The sequence below is a fragment of the Pelecanus crispus genome, chromosome 9, assembly GCF_030463565.1.
Source record: "Pelecanus crispus isolate bPelCri1 chromosome 9, bPelCri1.pri, whole genome shotgun sequence".
Classification (NCBI taxonomy): Eukaryota; Metazoa; Chordata; class Aves; order Pelecaniformes; family Pelecanidae; genus Pelecanus; species Pelecanus crispus.
Genome location: NC_134651.1, coordinates 43,476,833 through 43,496,279, shown reverse-complemented (window position 1 = coordinate 43,496,279; position 19,447 = coordinate 43,476,833). Strand labels below are relative to the sequence as shown.

The 19,447-nt window shown below is 40.2% G+C and overlaps 1 protein-coding gene across 3 annotated transcripts in view; it reads right to left on the bottom strand.

Moving 5' to 3' along the window:
* Positions 1-3,877: 3,877 nt before the first annotated feature.
* The window catches only part of SCAI (suppressor of cancer cell invasion), a 45,303-nt gene continuing 29,733 nt past the window's right edge, over positions 3,878-19,447 (bottom strand). For all 3 annotated transcript variants that reach the window (XM_075716719.1, XM_075716720.1, XM_075716721.1), the window contains 9 exons: positions 19,203-19,304; positions 18,170-18,271; positions 16,477-16,555; positions 14,273-14,372; positions 13,704-13,785; positions 8,716-8,788; positions 6,939-7,112; positions 6,622-6,722; positions 3,878-5,502 (listed from right to left, as the gene is read on the bottom strand). In XM_075716719.1, the coding sequence (XP_075572834.1) occupies positions 5,353-5,502; positions 6,622-6,722; positions 6,939-7,112; positions 8,716-8,788; positions 13,704-13,785; positions 14,273-14,372; positions 16,477-16,555; positions 18,170-18,271; positions 19,203-19,304 (963 nt within the window). In that variant the 3' untranslated portion in view covers positions 3,878-5,352. The remainder of the gene's footprint in view (positions 5,503-6,621; positions 6,723-6,938; positions 7,113-8,715; positions 8,789-13,703; positions 13,786-14,272; positions 14,373-16,476; positions 16,556-18,169; positions 18,272-19,202; positions 19,305-19,447) is intronic.

The following is a 19,447-nucleotide window of genomic DNA, read 5'->3' as shown; positions in this document are numbered from 1 at the left end:
CGATATACAGGCACATGGCTGTAAAACAACTTTAAACCAATCCACTATAAAATTACTTTTGGTAATAAATAATCTGATTCTCAGAGAAGCAAAACGCTCCTTTTCCCTCCGCCGACGCACCACCAGAGGCACAGTTCCTCTGCACTTCCAGACCTCTCCCTCCCTCTCCCACCTGCATTCCCCTCGTCCTTCTCACTCAGCCTTGCCCAGGGCAGAAGCAACGCGTGCTCTTTAGCTGGCACAAGGCGGAATCCTGCTCCTACCAAGTCACTCACAACTGAGAAGCGATAATAAACATGTGCCGAAAGAAATCCGCAAAGGCAGTGGGGCAGATACTCACAACAGGCTTTTATTCTTGAAGGAACAGCGGCTGTTACTGATGCGGCACGCTCTGCACTGCTCGGGGGGCTCCTCTGGGCCGGCCAGTCGCACTGAAGTCTGCTCTCAATGCGAACGAAAGCAGGATCTTTAACAGCAAAACATCTACGCGTGCATGCGGGCAGCTGGCACATTAGTAAGTCAACAGGAATGCAGAGACACTCCTTAATCCCCCAAAAGATCTGTCAAGTTCAGAAATCTTGAACTAAATCTCCTGTCTTGGCAGAGCAATTGTTTGGAGGGGAAAAAAGAAAAAAAAAAAAAAAGCAGCAGCTTACTTTCACTCCTAAATACAAAGCAGATACATGTGTCTGATGTGTTCCTCCCCTGCTCTGTTTGTGGACATACAGCTCTTCAAAGCACTTGCAATACATTTGGTCACAGAAACAGTATTGCTCGAAAAGTCCAAGATACTAAAAAATGGAAGAGAGCCACCTCAGGAATGTATTATCTCTCTGCTCTGGAGATTTTTGCCGCTGTCCTCTGCACTGGTATCCCTCACGCAGAGGCTGACTGCAGCTAGTCTAACATTACTGAGTTACCCAGAGCAGCTTTCAGCTCTGTACATTAGATTTTTTTCCCTTGTTTGCAAGATCAGCCTTGCTATTACCACCTGCGGAGCTCCCTCAGTCCCAGGAACAGCAGCAGCCAGCACAGATCAGCTACGGACACGAAGCAGCCACTGAACATGGAGCGGGCAGGACTAACCGAGGGCTCTGCCACTGCTAGCATTGCTGACCTGTAGTCTGAACAGTTACTGAAAAATCTAACATAGATAAAGCTTTTACAAAAGAAGCCTCAAGACGAAAAAGTTGTTCAGACGGATTCCAAGCTTTTTAGCTTTTAGAAAAAAGCAGACTTGAAGCACAGCATGGAGTTACAGCACAAGGAAGGCGGCGGGGCAGGGGAGGTGCTTCACGACAGCATGCCAGGGATGAATCCTGGGGTGGCACCTTCATCCCGTCCTTCGAGGGGAAGCCTGACCAGAGCTACTGAAGTTGTAGCTTTTGAAGATGATTATTTGAAGCCCAATTTCCTGTCATTCCCCCCATCTATTTCCTATGGTCCTTAAAAGACATCTCTGCACATCTCCCTGGGGAATAGCCTTGAGGGGTTTAGGAAGTCATGACTTGACAGATATTATTTTGATCAACTACCCAAAGAAAGCATCCTGCAATTTCTCAAGAAAGCACTCCAGGGAGCAAGTCCAGTCTGTCCAGCTCACAGAAGTTAGTGCTCCATTTAAGTTTGTGCATGAAGCTAAATGACACGACATCCCGAGAGTGATTAAAAAACCAGAGCTTTAAAGACTGATAACACTGTACTCCCCTCTCACTGTTACTTTGAGAAGTCAAAGGGGAAAAAACAAAAGGCAACAGCAGTAACTTTGGCTAGATGTTCTAAAGCCAGTTTGAACAGGAGGACAAATAGAGGTGCCTACTGTGGGAGCGGGATTCATTTGAACAGATCACGTGCAGCAGGCGGGGAGCTAGGCAGAAGTAGTCCAGTGAGGACACACTCAGTCCAGGTCATTCTCCTCTCCCCTTGAATTCAGTACTGCCTGGTGGTGGCAAGTCTTCTCCGCTAACATAAGCGATAAAGGTACACAGAGGAAGGGAGAGCAAGACCAGAGGGAAGGCATTAGGCCTGAGAAGAAAAGGATTTGTTCTCCCTTAAACATGGTTCAGTCTTTGCTTCGCTTCCACAGTGAGGACTGCTAGATGCATAAACCAAGTTTTTCTTCAGTACATACAAGCATACATTGAGAAGGTACCTACGACCACAGCACACAGCACACAGTAGCACAAGTTTAGAATGACTTAAGTTCAAACAAGACAAGCTTTTACTTGGAGGGGAAAATATCAATATTTTCATCTTGAACGCAGTTGTTATGGGTGGGAAGGGAGGGGGCTGGCTCAAAATCCAAGGCCAGATACTCATCCTATCTACAGCTAGAGCAGACAGAGGGTATCAGCCTTTCGCTTACAAAGTACAATTCTGCACTCCTACCAACACAACAGGAGTGAAATCTTTATCTTTGAATATCCCTGCCAGCAGCGTACCTTCTGAACCAAAGATCGGTAGGTAAGAAGAGAATGAGGGGCCTCAAGAATGAATTTTTGACTTGGACAGCCATCACTGATAAGTTCAGCTTCTGAACTAGTTTTCAAGGCCTTATATTCTCCTCCTCCATTCTAGCTTCTTAAGTATTTTTTGTTTTGTTTTTTAAAAAAGTGCATTCTCCTCTGATTAGATCTACCTTGGTTACAAGCAAACAGAACCTCTTCTTAGGGCTGTGAGGTGGGTTAGAAGCCTCTCAGATCAGAAACCCTGCTTCAGCCCAGCTAAAACAAAGGCTGGGACTGCCAAGGCTTTCCCAGGCAGTTAACAAGCAGCATCCCACAGAGGTTCATCAGCCCACACTAATGGAATCATCATCACTCCTATGCTTAGAAATAGCGTACTCTTTTCCAGATATACAGAACCAAAATAAGAATAGCTTCATCAAAGCAAAAGCTAAAGCAAAAGAAAAGCATTTGGTTGGCAGGCAGCAAGATGGAGAAAATTAAATTCCCTTTTTCCATGCAAGTTGAACACTGCTGGTGGAGGAGCAGCAGGCAGGGTAACAGATAACCCGTCTCTCACTTGCTGCTGCATTAAAGGCTTTCAGTATCTTTAGCTTCTACATACAATCCCATGTTTTAATAACTGGGGACCTCCTTCCAGAAGGAAAAGGCAGATCATCAGCTTCACAGTTAAGAATACACAAATCTTATCACTGTAATACATACAGGAGTGCTCATTCCCCTGGCTAAGGCCTCCTGTACCTGAAATCGATTATGAATTACTTCAAGGTCCAAGTGTAAGTCCCTGGAAACAGCAAATTACAATACAGAAGAACCATAACCTTTACTACAACTACAAATGATCTGCAACACCTTGTGGAATGCACCCAAAATGGCGTATGTGTGTATATATAAATTTTGTATATAGACATTGTATTGTTTCATTCTTTTTAATACATATACAAGTACCTATACATATATACATATTTACAATTTACACCAGCCAGTAGATGTATGCGTATTGTACATATACACACAAACGCCTAGAATACACATGCACACACACAAACACACACTCTTTAGAATAACTCCACATCCCAGGTAACAAAGTCCTGCCATAGTCCAAAGAAGAGCAGCACCAAGTGGTGGGGGGCTCAATATACCAGCTTCAAGACTGCTTAGAACAAACACTAGCATTCATAGAAATTTTTTTTTTCTTTTTTACACTTGGGAAATTAAAGAATGGATGGCATAAGCTTCAGCCCAGCTACAAAGAACCCTCATGCAAACTTCCCTGCTATAGTCCAGCAGTTCTTGCTGTTCCATACTGTCCTCTCCTCAGCTGAATGGGGTCCATCAGTGCTGATCTGCTGCCCTTCGCTATTCCGGCTGACTAGACCATACGTTGTATGACGGCACTGCAAACTGGCCTACTGTGATACTATGGTAGTCACCAAGTTCTGCATTTTTTTTTTCCACCTAAAAATAGAGGCATGGCTGGGGTTCAACATAAAAGCACTGATCATACTTGTCCTTTCACTACTTTTCTAGCAGCCCGCGGAACAGTGAAAATGGACTTTTTATTTTAAACTATTTTCGGTTCCCTCTCCTTGCTCACACCTTCACTGTCAGGAGTTGCAAGAGGTCCTCTAGCTCAGCAAGGAAGGCAGCACAGTCCAAATGAGTCAGAATAGCCCTCTCCAGCAAGTGCCTCGGCAAAGGCCACTGTACTCCTTAACATACCCAGGCTGGGCATTATAGGCTGAGGGAGCCTATAGTGCTGCCAAACATAATTACAGCCCCTCAGTTTTACTGGTTCAAAGATAGGGCTGAGATGCAAGGGTGGACATGCAAAACATTAACAGGGCTTTATGGCAGCACCTGCTTTGTTGAACCTGCAAGAGCACCAGCATCTCTCCTAGGGCACAGGGACCCAGCACAGATGGGTCACATAAATGAGGGACAGGAAGGGCGGGCTGGCATTCAGCACTATATGGGACATTCTTTCAGCTCCTATCAGGGACTGGTAACATTGTGGGAGCCACACATTCCATCCACACACAGAAAGGAGGGATAACACCTGCTGGAAATATAAGAATTTCTGCCTAAGTACCTCAAAATGAAGAATGGCCTCTCCTCCTGGAAAATTGTGGCAGCAATACAAATGGCAAGATGACCCATATTACAGTGAGAGATGGGGGCTAGCTTGCTTCATTTCGTAATTTGTTAATCTGCTAACCATCTACCCAATCAGGCAGAGTGGGAATTGTGTCCTTGGCCAGCAGTACAAACTTCATATAGAAAATTGCTGTGTCAAATTTGTAGGGAGCCTTAAGTATCTTTACAATTTCACTTCAAACCCACTGCTCCAAATGCAACATAACTGTCCACAGTTTTGTCTACTTACTTGCCTAAGACTGAAAAAATATATTTGTTATGAAGGACTCTGTTTTATTGCTATTGTTGGTCTGCACTGTGTGGTTCCATCTTTACCATTTCAAATCCAGACTCTTTGGGGATAAAATATTGTTTTTCTATTGATTTTTTCCAATTTCTTAAAATTGTATAAAAATAAAGGATTTCCACAAATGTGGGCTAAAGGTAACCAATAATACTTCTATGCTTAGGATCAGCTGTTGGAAATGTGGTTGATAGCCACAAGACCAGAAATAAACCTCTAATGATTCTTTAGTTTAACATTTAAAAGACATGAAAACTTCTGCTTATAAAATTGACCCCATACAGAATGGAACAGCTAAACTAACAGCTGTTTATTATTACTTTTTAAAATAATGGTCCTAAATTTAAAAATAAAATCAAGTACTTCCTTTTATGATTTTCACATTATAAAACTGCACCATTCAAAATCTGTGGCCAGGGAAACCCCTTTGCAGTAAGACAGTTTCTCTTAATAGTCATCGAGGGTGTTTTCGAGGAAAACATTCCTAACATCCAGTATGGAAGCCAGCTCCAAAATGTGCTTTTGGAGGTGAGGGTTCTCCACCGTTTCATCTCTTGGCAGCTGAGGATAAGATTCTGGATAATTTCGAGTCTCCTGCTAGATAACAGTGAAAACAAAGAGAATCAGACATTCATTTATTTTTACACCCTTTATGAAGAAGATTGCAAAAAGGCCAGTTTCACTTAAGAGGTATCCTAATCTGTTGAGCATGCCACAGAGAGAAAATATTCTAGCTAGCATTTTCAGTGTTCTCTTTCCATTGACTCAGAGATGGTCACAGTGGCAATACAAATGCCCATATGCCCATTCATCTAAGATGGTTAATAATATGTTCATAGAAGCCTTGCAAAAAAAACAGAAAGAAAAAAACCAACCCACTAGAAAGACAAAAAGACTTCACATACACTTACCTGCTAGGCTGGAGTTCATTTCTTGAAATTACAGACATGTAAGCATCTCCAGTGGGAGATTCATCTCATCCTAAAACAAATACCTAAGACACTGGGGGCAAATCTATCCCCACTAACAGAAGATCTGCTTCTTTTCTCTGATATTAAAGAAGCCTAGGTAGCTAAATTAGGCTTGGAAAGCTACTAGATGTCTGCAGTTAGACAAGATTAATATTTCTGTGCTTTGACTTCCATTTTCTGTAATGTTTAAAATGGAGCAGGCAGTTTATACGCCAACACTCACATATATAAAATGGTGTAGGTCCAGAAAGAGACTTCGCTGTTGGCACAGCATTAACCAACAGGGAGGGAAAATACCATCTTCCCGTTTAGTTTATTCATTTACATTTCAAAGACCTTTCAAAATCCATTCACACTAAAATACATTCTAGCAATAATGTTCCACTCCTCCCCACTTCCTCTTACATTCTTGTTCTATACCTTTTTAGTTGTGTAGAAATAATAATCTTGAATTCTTAAGAGAATTTTTTCCAGCAGACAAGGCTGTTCAGAGTGACATAAATGAATTAGAGAGCGTCTGCTACTTATGTAGAGGAATAAGGCTTCAGCAAGTCAAAGGCTTCAAGCCTTTGGAGAGATACAAAGGCACAGATTCAATACAAGCTGTAGGCATTAGCATGTGAGCATCAGTTATCTTTTTGAAGTCAGTGATATGCTTAGCCCTAAGACCCTTCCATCCTGAGGCAGTGGAGTTCTACATGCACTGGACTGTCATTCTCACAAAGGGACAGATATCCCTGCATACCCGGAAAATTTTGTGCATCCTCATAGTAGCCGAACAGAAGATAAATCTTGTTAGAAGCAAGCGAAGAAATTCATCCCCAAAAAACTGAAGAAATGACTGATCTGTAGAGAAGGCAAAGAAAACTCAGTTTAGAAAGGCTTTTTTTTAAAAAAAAAAAAAAAAAAAAAGAAAAAAATAAGAGACTTGGGGGAAACCACTACAAATTCTTGTGCATTCCCCTTATTCACTATTCTGTCCCTTGGAAAGGCTGAGCAAGAAAAAACAGCATCCGCTTAAGTAGCGTGCTACAGTTCACTTGCGCATCTTTAGGCATGTACCTATGGATCGTGAGTGGGTCAGCAGCTGGGCAATATCTCGGTTGATTTTTCTAAGGTAATCTTGACACTTCTCCCACAATCCTCTGCGCATGCTTGATAATCCAGAGACAAATAGGAATGCCATTAAAGGATTGTTCAGAAAGAGTGTGAAGAGGCTACCCCGCTGAGACTGATCTACAAAAAAAAAATAAATCAATAGACAAAGAGATACATTTGGCACATGAAACAGAAAAGCTGTCCCTGCCACAGAATGAAGTCGCTCACCCACTAAATTCTGTAACAGAGGAACTACTCCTTTGTGTTAGTTACATCTTCTCTCCTCTTGTGGCAGATCTGTTCTCAAGATGATGCAATGACTAGCAATAAAGGCTTACTGGAGATGTGCATTAGCACCAAGAGAAATGAGATTTTCTCATTAATTGTGGGAGGCCTATATCTTCATTTTGAGCACATAACTTGAACACAAAAGTCATAACTGAAACAACCATGGAAGATACCAATTATAAATCCTAAAGAGAAGTATTAAACATGGACATTCTTATTGCATTCAAAAAAACAGGCAGTTGAACCTATATACTCCCTCCAAAGCCTACAGCTGCCCTTTTGTTGGGCAGCACAACATCCTAAAGCCCATTTACTCCATGCAGTTCAACATGATACACAGATGTTCAAGCTTCATCTCAATCAACCGGGAAGTCAAAAAGAAAGGCAATGCACATAAGATCACGTGCCCAAACAGTAAGGCCACTTCCTCATCAGCAAGGATTACTGACTTGTTTTGGTGCATTTCCCTTTTTTTTTTTTGTTGGTTTTTTGGGGGGTGGGTGTGTGTTTGTTTTTAAGGACTTGGGCACACAGCATGCATGGTATAACGCCATACTGACACAGGGGCTCAGTTAGGTTCACCTAAGGAGTCTCTGCACGGTGCTCTAGTGCACAGTGTAGCCCCCCCCCCAGAACTACAGCAAGACTTTCCTGACTGGTCCATGAGCACAATGTAAGCATCCAGTATTTTATAAAGTTAGTTCTACTTTTCAGCGTTTTTCAGCATTTCTGTTTATGACAGTACTTATTTTCTACTTAAGTTTCTACTTCAGGAATAGTTTCAAAACAAATGAGAAACTTCCACTTCTTGCACATTCTCTCATGATACTTGCCTAACATCACTATGTGGCTTAAGCTAGATCCTTGTACTTGTCTTTGTGACGGATAACAACCTTAACATGGCAAATTCCAATAAGAAAGTCTGGAGTGATTGATATTTTATAGTAGTCACAAGGACTGAAGAATATAACGTTTCATTGCCTGTTCCTACTATAAACACACCTTCTCAGGGCATACAAAGCCAACAGTCTTCCTGAACTTACCCTCCAAAATCAGAACAAGATCCAAGATTTTGCTCTACACCTGCCATTTAAAAGCTGATACCTTAACTGACTCTGCTCACTTTCTGGGACTAATAAAGCTACCCGAAGTGCTAATCATCATCATCATCACCATCACAGCACTGGGCTGGCAATTTTCTGAGTCTCCGTGTAGGAGAGACTTTGCCTCCTGGCAATTGAAGCTATCTGTAGAAATATCATCATTGTTAGAATAAATTATGTGCCATAAACAGTAACTAAACTTTATCATACTACTTCAGGGAACGTTAATCTGATTTAGGGATTACACAGTGATGAAAAGTGATCTTTTCCTGAAGAATCTAAGTTGTATTTGTTTGGGATAGATATATGGTACAACTGCAACGTGTTAGGAAATGCGATACTACACATACCTTGTAATGCTTTTGGATATGCTGTTGGAGAAAGCAAGCACACCAATGGTTGTCCAAATAAGTTTGTGAAATTCTGTAACAGATAAGAATTTTGAAGTATTGATGGTCACTTCGCTTGCTTTTGAATATTCAGCAGGTTAAGGCTACGAACAACGACTATTAATGACAGAGAACACACTAATGCCCGTCACACAGTTCAGCATTGGCAGTAAGGCTGACAAGTTGACTTACTCATAGATCACAGCACAGAAAGAATATAACCCATTATATTTTAAAGGAATTATAATTCTCTCATTTCACTGCTGCTGATAGCAGAGACTCATTTCATGGAAACATGGCTTTCAGTAATAATACATTACTTGAATAAAAAAATCATGTTCTGCAATAAAAATGAGAGCCATTGGCTTTCAGGTCAAAATTGATCTATCATCTTTCCTCAGTACCAACTGAACTATCCACTCAAAGCCCTTTATATCCCCTTTTCTTTTTAGCAGCAGGAACTATTTCTGATGAAACAGAAGAGCCCAGTGGAGAAAAGTTTTAAAATAAGTTTCCTCTAAAGCAAGTATGTCATAACCTTAATATCTGCTATACTGAACCCTCATTTTACAATACTCATTTCGTGCACCTTCCACCAGCACCTTAAATGTTGCCTAAGTGTCCTGTTGTGCAAGAATTTCTCCAGAAGCCTCAAACTACACCTTTGTCCAGTTCACCAACATTTACCTTATAACAGTCCTACTGTGTATCTGTCTGGTAGGTATACTGATTGGTAATAATTATCACCAAGGGGGAAAAAAAAAAAAAAAAATCATTTACACAACCTCATTAGCTGTCATGTGTCTCAGCAAAACAGGTTTCTTAAAACTGAAAGCTTGCAAAGCCATAGAAAGTGTAAATGATCATGTCTCATCCTATCAGAGCACACATTCAAACCATACATCCAGAGCACATGAGAGCAACACACATTTCTGCAGATTATACTCTTAAAACTGGCAGGTTATGAATGTAAGGTATAGATCACCAGAAGTATTTGCTTGTGTAGAATCATCAAAAAGCTCATTTTTTAATTCCTCTGGCTTCTGCTTAATTCAAATGGAACTTTGCCTTCTGGGCAGTATATTTCAATTAAATTAGTTTCACTGAATTAATTTGATCTTAAGTCTGCTAAATACTAAAGACAATAATCTAGTCTAATCAAAATAAAGCATTTCCCATATCTGACAGAGTGCTGACTGGTCCTAAAACCCCTTCTATTTCATTAAGAGCCCAAGGGAGATTTATAATGCTAGATACTAAGGTTTGGTCTCTAATGACGAAACAAAGACTACTACCATGAAGACAGTAACTACAGGCCAACCCAGTAATTAGTAAAACTGTACTATAAAGAAACATTTAAAAATCCAGGAGGAATCACCCCAGACATTGCCAGTTTGAACTGAATACACACCGGCAGGTTACATATTCTGAAGTAACATGAATGCTTAGTATTCATGAGCAGATTCACATGTTAAATTTTATCTTGTATCACCCAGTTAGAGACCAAAGCAGACCTTCCATACACTCCATCAGTAAAAATGACAATGCAATTAAACGCTACCTACAGCTATAAAGCACAACCAAGGGTCACTCGTGTGTATCAGGAAAGGTATTACTCACTGACAGTATCTGAGATAATTTTGGACTCTGTCCCAGCAGAGGGTAAATCAACATAGCTAGTAAGTCCTGCAAAGGGGAGAAACTACATGGTTTAACACAGAACGCGCTCTTTGGAAGACAGCTGCTCGTGCCAGTCGCCACGTCTAAACTACAGATCCAGGAGGATAAGACTCTCAAGCTTCCAGGTACCTGTCTCAGCTCTTGCCCAGACACAACTGCCTACCATAGCCCAGGCAAACACCAGGATTCACTCACCACCACCACTCCTGATTTCCACAGAAAAGTGCTGTGGGCGCACATGCAACGAAGGAACAGGAGCATGTTACAGCCATGGCTTGGAGCAGAGGACCACAAGGTGCACCAGAAAAACCTGCCCTGCAGTCTGGATGTTGGTAGCAGCTCTGGATAAGGAATGGTGTACCTTTCAGTGCATGGACAACTCCAAAAAGGGGAAAAAAATTTTTGTTTCAAAATTGACTCTGTTTTTCTACTTCAGCATTCAAGTTTTCCAACAGAAGCGTGGCTGCTTTGTAAAATGTGCCTCTCATACATCTCTTTCCAAAAAAGAACTATTTGTCATCTCCAAGAAGTCACTTCACATGTAAGCTTTACTAAGCCGAGTACTTATACCACATCACTGACAAAGGCCTTGCATTCTTACCCGCTGGAGTTTTTGATTTGGTTTGGGTTTAAGACTTTGCCTTTGACCATAATCTTAAGACAACCACAGCTACAAGAAGATACCGATTTTCAAGTATTATTTTATCCACATACACAGTGGTAACCTTCAAGAACACAGACATCTATATTTAAATGGAAGTGTTAAAAAAAATTTCATGGCTTTAAGTAGATATGCTTGATTTGCAGTTATCTTCCACTTTCAGCTAAATATATAAGGGAGGAAGCTGTTCAAGTGCCGCTGATTTGACAAACTGGCAAGCCACTTCCTGGCAGGACTTACTTTCAGTCATCACCATTTAAGCCCTCCAGAGAGGGGGAGAGGATGAGAATGCGTGCAGGAGAGCAGAAACGGCTTGAAGAAAAAGATGCGTGAGCAGTTGCTGTTGCTGCCAGTATTGCTAGCAGTGACATTTAAATGTCAGGATAGCTACTGTCCTATCAGAAAAGATCAGAGCAGCCGTGTGGAAAAAAGTCAGTACACTGCCTTCAACTTCTGACACAATTGCACAGAACCTTTGTTTGTGCCAGTGCTTGGGTCTACAAAGCATCTCACAACACGCCCAGAGGACAGTCACAGGACAGCACTATCGGTATGTTCTGGTGACAAGGAACCAAGCACATAAGCACGCACAAAATGATGACAGACAGGAATTTACAAGGGCCAGAAAATACCGAGATTGAGAGCTCTGCCATCTACCTTCAGTTGTAAACAGAACACAACACCTAAACCCATCCCCACGCATCTATCTGCCTAGGTTTAATGGCAATAGATTGTGAAGGTGAATGTGTGTTCTCAAATGCTGAATATATTTTTTAAAATAGGAGTCTGTGCTCTTTTTTTCTTTATTCTCTTTTTAGATTCCTCACAATTGTGCCCACACAATTCTGACCTGGGTCAGAGCTCCTAGCAGCCACTTCCATAATCCTGTCCTGAAATACTTCCAAAACTCACATTTCTATAGTCCTTACATACAGGCAGAGTTGGACTTCTCTCACACCAGCTGCTCTGTGTGGGGTATTTTACACCACTGATGGTCAGTTCACTGCAGAACAAGGAAAGAAACTAAATGAAAGTTACAGTTTCTGCTTACTGTGTGCCCACAAAATCTAAAGAAAATTCAATTATCAAATTTAAATGTAAGACAAAAAGCAAATTCTACTGCAAACACTTAACAGTTATTCTCACAAGAGCTACAAATCTACATGTGGGAATCCATCACCTCAAAAAGATCCTTTGCTCTAAGCTGTCCACAGAACCCTGGTATGTCCAGAGCTGTGTATGAATTCAGGATCACCAGGAATCCCTTACTCTCTCTTACAGAGCTGATCCACTTGACATCTTTCAGCAATTCTACTAGAGAGGAAGGGGTAAAAAAACCCAAACCAAACCAAAAAACTAAACCCAAGCCACACTTTTTACCCTGAAACAAAACCAACCCCCCCATGTTGTTATACTGGAATGAATGTCAGAAAAGAACAGAAGAAACTAAATCCCTACCAAATCCTCATTTTCTCAGAAAGACAAGTAAACCATTCCAATTGTATTTCCCTCCCTTTAAATGGGGAAGGGAATTTAATAAACAGCAGATTGGCGCTGAAATCTAGTGTGGTGAAGGTAAATGCAGTAGCATTTCAAAGGGCTTTTTAAATATATTACACTATAACAAATCAAAAACCCTATAGAGAGGCCAGACCGTTATTAAGACTGTCAGGTAAAAGTTCCCTGGCTCCATACAGGACTATCCCAAATCATACTGATCACTGATTTAGTACCTCTCCCTGGCCAACAAATGCCTTTAAAACAAACGACACTGACTGTGGATACTGAACAAGGAACAAGTTCATCTGGCCACTAGACGTCCCTATTCCTCCTCCGAAATGCAGCTGTGAACGTTCACTTTTCTCACTGCAAATAATGGAGCTATAAAAAGGAAGACATAAGGAAGTGGCACTTTCCCCAGATACAGCACATTCTTAATATCCCATTCATGAATGAAGCAACTGTCATAATGCTATCCAGATGCAACTGGCAACTGAGATTGAAAATGCCTGCTTCCGTATTACCCGAACTGCAGATTCCCAAAGGTGATTTGGCATGGAGTAATTCTACTGTAAGTCCATAGCACCCTAGGAAGGGGGCTCATTGTCCAAGCATATACCACTCTACAGTAACACTGGATGCTAATTTGAGTCTTGTTATTTCCTTGGTTCAGATACTTTTCAGACACAGACACCCCGTGTTTTATAAGATCAGGCTCAGTGCTTTGACTCCTTTCTGTTGCTTAAAAGCAACTGAGTGTTGGATGACTGGAAAAAAAAAAGGCAGATTAGTTATCTCCCTCCCCCACACACACACACCAAGATTTGTCTTTGGTATATAACAAAAATAAACCTCCCACCAGAGACCTTGGAAATCTTGAACCTTTTTTCCCTCCAGGAGGATTTATTACTTTCCAATGAGCGGCTGTTCATGTGCTTCTGCTTCTTGTTCCTATTCATAGGATCAGATCCTGACTAGCATGCACAACCTCAAAAGAAAAGAAAGACTGAATACAAACTGTTTAAAAAAATAGCCCGTTAAAAGTGTAAGCTAACTAGGGGTTGACACTGTATCCTATCATACGAGTAGCTGCCTTCAGGAGCCTTACCTTATAGGCGACACTGTTTGAGGAGTCCACGATGATAAACAGGGGCTTTCTTGTGAAAGGGTACAGATCTCCAGGGTGAAGACTGAAAAGAGAAAGGGACGCTTCACAGAGCGCTAGAATTGCTGCAAGACTGCGACAGCACGCAAGTTTCTCAGACATGCAACTGGCCATGTCCAGATAAAAAGCAAGCATGTTCCTCATGCCGCAGCCCTCAGATTCATCCTCAGAGAATAACTGCAAAACTGGTTTGGTATTCTCTGTAACACGGGCTATTGGACTTCTTATTAGTTCTTTCCCAGGAAGAGATGTTATCTGTTTGAAAAGTCATCCACCATTAATTTGAAGTTTTCCAGTAATAAAAAATTTACATCAAGTCACAGTAATACTTTTGGAGTGTTTAAATAATCAGAGTTGCATTTTCATTTCTAATTGTTCAAATTCAAGCCAATCTACATTATGATATCCTGCACTGAAGAGTTTGAATTCAAGAGGCTTTGATGCATTTTCTCTATTAAAGAGAGAATCTCTACAAATTCTGAATTTGCAGTTGTCACACTCACAAAACTTACCAGTGCATCTCCTTGTAAGATTGGTTTCGCTTATGGATAGCATCCCCATTTATAATGTCCCGGTTACTATTTGTCAGAACACCACCAAAATCATACGGACCTATACATAGCAAAAAGGAAGATGAAATTAGCAGAGGTAACTCACCTCTGTTACGGATTGAACGATTATATGAAAGGGAGGAAGCAACCACAAATCCCAGAAAACTAAGGGAATCTGAACTATTGTAGTTGTAAGGCGGGGATGGAGGAATGTGGAGGCTTTACTAACTACATATGCAATTTTATGCATTTTTAGGAGTTTCAGCATCTATCAAATAGAAGCAAGCAATGCAACTTCGTAACTTCTAATTTTCTTATTCACTATTTATTCACAAACACCACAAAAGATCTAAATATTGGCTCTCATTACACTACATAGCAAAAAGATTAAAACTCATTACACTTTTCATCCAGGAAAATTAATACTTTTCTAAGATTACTATAAGAGCTAGCATATTCTAGATTCAGATTTTGATCAAAAAATAAGGCTCAATCAATCAAAAACCCTGTAGCCTCTCAGAATAGATATACTACTATCATCTGCAGTTTTAACACTGCAAAGAGGAGAAGAGAGCTCAGAGAATGAATATGCTTTCAATACTGCTAGAAAGGACAAAACAGTTTTAACCAGATTTCAGATCTGCAGCAAAGGTTTATTTTTTTAAGATTTCAAATACAGAATTCAGAGTTTTTAAATGCACACAGCCTGGACATGTGTTCCTAAGGTAAGCTAAAGAAGTATTCTGCTAAGTTTGCACAACTGAGCTACCCGCCTAACTGTCTGATGGAGAGCAAAGATGAAAGTAATGGCTATAAAAAAAATGTGCTAGAGATACCAGGAAATATTTCTGCCATTGATATGGGTATGAAATGTCACTAACATTAGTAAAATAAAGTATTAGGATTTCCTCATCTGTTACACATTTGCAGAGTTGGTTGACTCATATTTGGCCACCAAATGCAATTTTTTCAGGTTTGGTTACATAAGACACCTTTCCATTTTAAGGGAAGCTTTGGGAATACAAAATTAGGAACAGAACATACATTAATTCAGCACTGTTACAAATGTCTCATGTGAACTGTCAAACACAAATGGCTTACAGGCGATAAACAGTGCAACTTGCAGCTGCTTTCCCTTTTAATAAAGGTAGAACTTTTTGGTCTGTGCAGACTACACTACCTTATTAAAAGAATGCAGTTGTAATGGGATTCATTTAATGAAAACTGAAGTCTGACCATGCAGCTCTTCAGATGACAGAGCCTGGATGCCTCTACAGTAAGGTATTAAGCTGAAACAATACATGCAGTGAAGTGGACACAACACAGGCATTAAAGAACATGGTTTAGTTAGAACCTATGACCAAGTTGCAGCAAAAAGTAAAATGTTAAAAGCATTTTAAAAAAATCACTGCCACAACCTAAAGCTGACAGGGATTTTTTTTTCTTTAACATTTTGAGAGCTCTATAAATCATGCATTGGGATGGACAAAGCATGCATCTTATAAAGGAATGCAAGTCTCAAACAGATGAGGTGTGTACAATATTTAGGATGTTAAAAACGTTTTCTTTTTTTTTTTTCCTCCTTAAATTATACAAACAGATCTTTTGACTGTGTCTACTTCAGCCAACCAGTTTTCAGCTTTTAAATTGCAGCTGCATCCAAATATTCTGCTAGGTTGCGAAGAACAGGAGGATGAGGTGAGGGGAACTGTCAAAAATCATGAGAAGGGCTTGAATTGTCAGGTTAACAAGCGTGCAAATAGAACAGTCCCTGCAGATGCTTCAGCCCTTTTACCACCCATCTCCTGACCGTATGTTCTCATAGTACTGGAGATTGGAAAGAATCACAAAGTGCCATTTAACCATTTTATTAACTTTGCCCTGATGCATCAATTGAGCCATGCGGTCTTCAAAATTGGTGAAGTTTTTTATACTTCAGATGCATCAAAATGGATATGTCCTTTGAAAAGGTCTCAGGTTAGTGCACACTACTTAAGACACAGGGAATTAACTATTGTTTGTGGAAAAAAAAGGCTAAGTAGGTAGGAGAATAAAATTGACTTGTCTTTTAAAAGGAGCTTTGTGACATCTTTCTTGGTCACTTGTCCTGGAACATAGAGAGAATTCAAGCCCTGTTCATGACAGGGAGCATTCCTTTATTGTACCTTCACTATCCGAACGACCTGATGGAAACACGCCCGTGGCAGACAAGTATATCAGCAGTACACTGTTTGCAGGCAGCTCCTGAAATTCAAATAAAAGAGAATAGTGCCAAGGGAAGAAATGTGTTAAGTTTATTTTAATATTCAATCATCACGTTGATAAAACCACCATCATTTAAAATAGTGCTACTCCTGCTTCTGGCTTCCCTTTACTCTATTCTTCCTATGTGTATATACTCTTCCCCACCACATACACCCCTGGCTGAGTAGTACACAGACAAAAGTGTAAACTGATGATATGTTCATACTTTTTTTCTTTCCCCACACAGACCTCTAGGCTGATATTAGAGGTTCAAGCAGCACTAAAAAAAGCATCTGCTTCCACATAAGACTCTCTTACTATCTAGCCAGATCTGAGGCTTTCCAAGATATGGAAACCAAAAGCTGCCAAGATCCATGCAGACCCTAACTCCCAAACAATTCAGGATCCTAAAGGAAGTTCTTTGTTTCCAAATACCCCAGAGTCTGCAACATCTGCCTCTTCCCCCGACCCTTCTCAGCTGGACAACAAGCACAACACATCCAGGTTTCTGTATGGACCTGTAAAAGAGATCTATTTTCCACCTTTCTAATGGGCTGTCTGCATGAGGAAACAGATGCTTTTAATTTCTGCAAAAGGCTGAGCATGCAGGCGCCCAAAATTCTAAGTAGTAAGGATGCACTTCCTTCACACTTCACCAGCTGTTTCTTTACAGTTGTGTCTTGAAACAAACTGAAACTTGTTTCTTTATAGGATTCATATTCTGGTTTTACTACTAAATCTTAAGTTGCTGACTTGTACAGTCATAATTAAGCATAATGAGCCCAGCAACTTTATTAAATTAAGCACAGCAACTGTATTAAAAAAACCCTGCAGATATATAGATTATTTACATGGAAAAGTAACGAAATAAGTTAGGCAGATAAGAATATAGCACGTGCAGGAGAGAGATACAATTCAAAATGGGATACATAACTGGAGACCTACCAGGTATACAGTGCTTAAGAGCAACAGTTTGACATACTTCCCTGATTCTGGGTTGTGCTTGGCACAACATGAAGTAGAACACCACTCTTAAGATTTTTCTGTTCTCCAGATCTCAAGAAATATTTCCTATATTATATATATATATATAGGAAATAGATATACTTTATAGAGGAAACACTTATTTTTACATATATGTCTGTATATATATGCGTGCATACAGGCACACAAATAAAATTACTGGATAAGATTATATGCAACTATTACATTACATCACAGTACTTAAGGCTTTCCATAGTATTGCCGTGCACCACTCCTGATACTGGGCAGCTAGTACAAAGACCTCTTGCACAGGAGTTGTTCAAGCTTTGCTTTGAAGATGGCTGTATTTTAGCAATGATATAACAACTTCTGTGTAACAGCAAGCTGGGTTTCTGTCTTAAAATGAATTTTTTTCTTTCCCTTAAGAGCAGTCAACAGATTTGCCTTTACTATACAAGTTACATATACCTATAATATTTCCATCCTCTCTGAAGACCATATTGAACATTTTAAGAAGGCCAAAAAGGCTTCATTATCTTGAAGTATAAAAGATTATCTCAATCACATTTTTGTGTCACATACCATTCTACATATTTTTCTACTACAAATAAATTCGCTAATTTCACAAACCTTGAATGATGCTGCTAAAAATGTATATAGCTGGCTAAAAGTTGGTTTATAAAGCAGGTATTTATGGGGGTTTTCCCGCCTGGCTGGTTTCTCCGTTGACTCCTGTTAAAAAAAAACAAACAAACAAAAAACCCAACAAAAACAAAACACAAAAAAACCAACAACTGTGTATTACCAAAGCAGTTTCATATCCCTCTAAATTTCTATTTATTTGAATTTTGATCTTCAACATACTTCCCACACAAATGGTCTGCCCATGCTGCATTTCCTACTACACAGTAAAGCAGGATGCACAGTATTTGAACCAGAACCTTATCCCTCACTTAAATTTGTTACCTAAATCTTTCTAACTCTCTAAAGCATCACCCAAGAGTGAAAAAATTCACTCCTCATCTCCACTAAATAAATGAAAAACCTAGATATTTCCTTTTGCCTCCAGCCCTGTCTGGCTGCAATACCGCTAGAGTGAACACAAGGGAAGGGGCGAGTGTCTATGGGCAAGGACAGGCACGGCACCCCTTCAGAAGGGCCGCGGCTAGTCCAACATAAACCATTTGTGAAGCGATGCCCAAATAGTCCTTTCTGCTATTTTTTTCCCTGTGGAAGCTTTGCTAAGGAGAAAAAACAAGGAGAAAAAACAAGGAGAAAAAACAAGGAGAAAAAACAAGGAGAAAAAACAAGGAGAAAAAACAAGGAGAAAAAACAAGGAGAAAAAACAAGGAGAAAAAACAAGGAGAAAAAACAAGGAGAAAAAACAAGGAGAAAAAACAAGGAGAAAAAACAAGGAGAAAAAACAAGGAGAAAAAACAAGGAGAAAAAACAAGGAGAAAAAACAAGGAGAAAAAACAAGGAGAAAAAACCCCAAGACATTACTTCGATCGAACTACTCTTCACTAACTTCTAGTAAGAGTTACACCAGCTTTACTAACCTGCTCTGCACAGTGACGATACTGAAAGAGTACACCATTTAAAACAAACCAAACAAAACCCAGTCAAGATCTGTTGCCAGGTTTGTCACTGAGACGGAACTTACCTGCATTCCAGGTTTGTTCATTTGTGAAGCTAAATTCATTGGTTCCCTTTCAAGTGCTTGCAGCATTCGGAACATATCAATTGTTAATTCACTGAACTTGACCTGCAAAAGAGTCAAACAGTTTACTCTGCCAGGTACAGATTAAACACATTGGAATTATCCAGGTAAGAGATTCAACTGCATACCAGATAGACCATTCCCTGTCTCTCAGGGATCTGTCAGTGTCACCTCTGAATCTCTAAGGA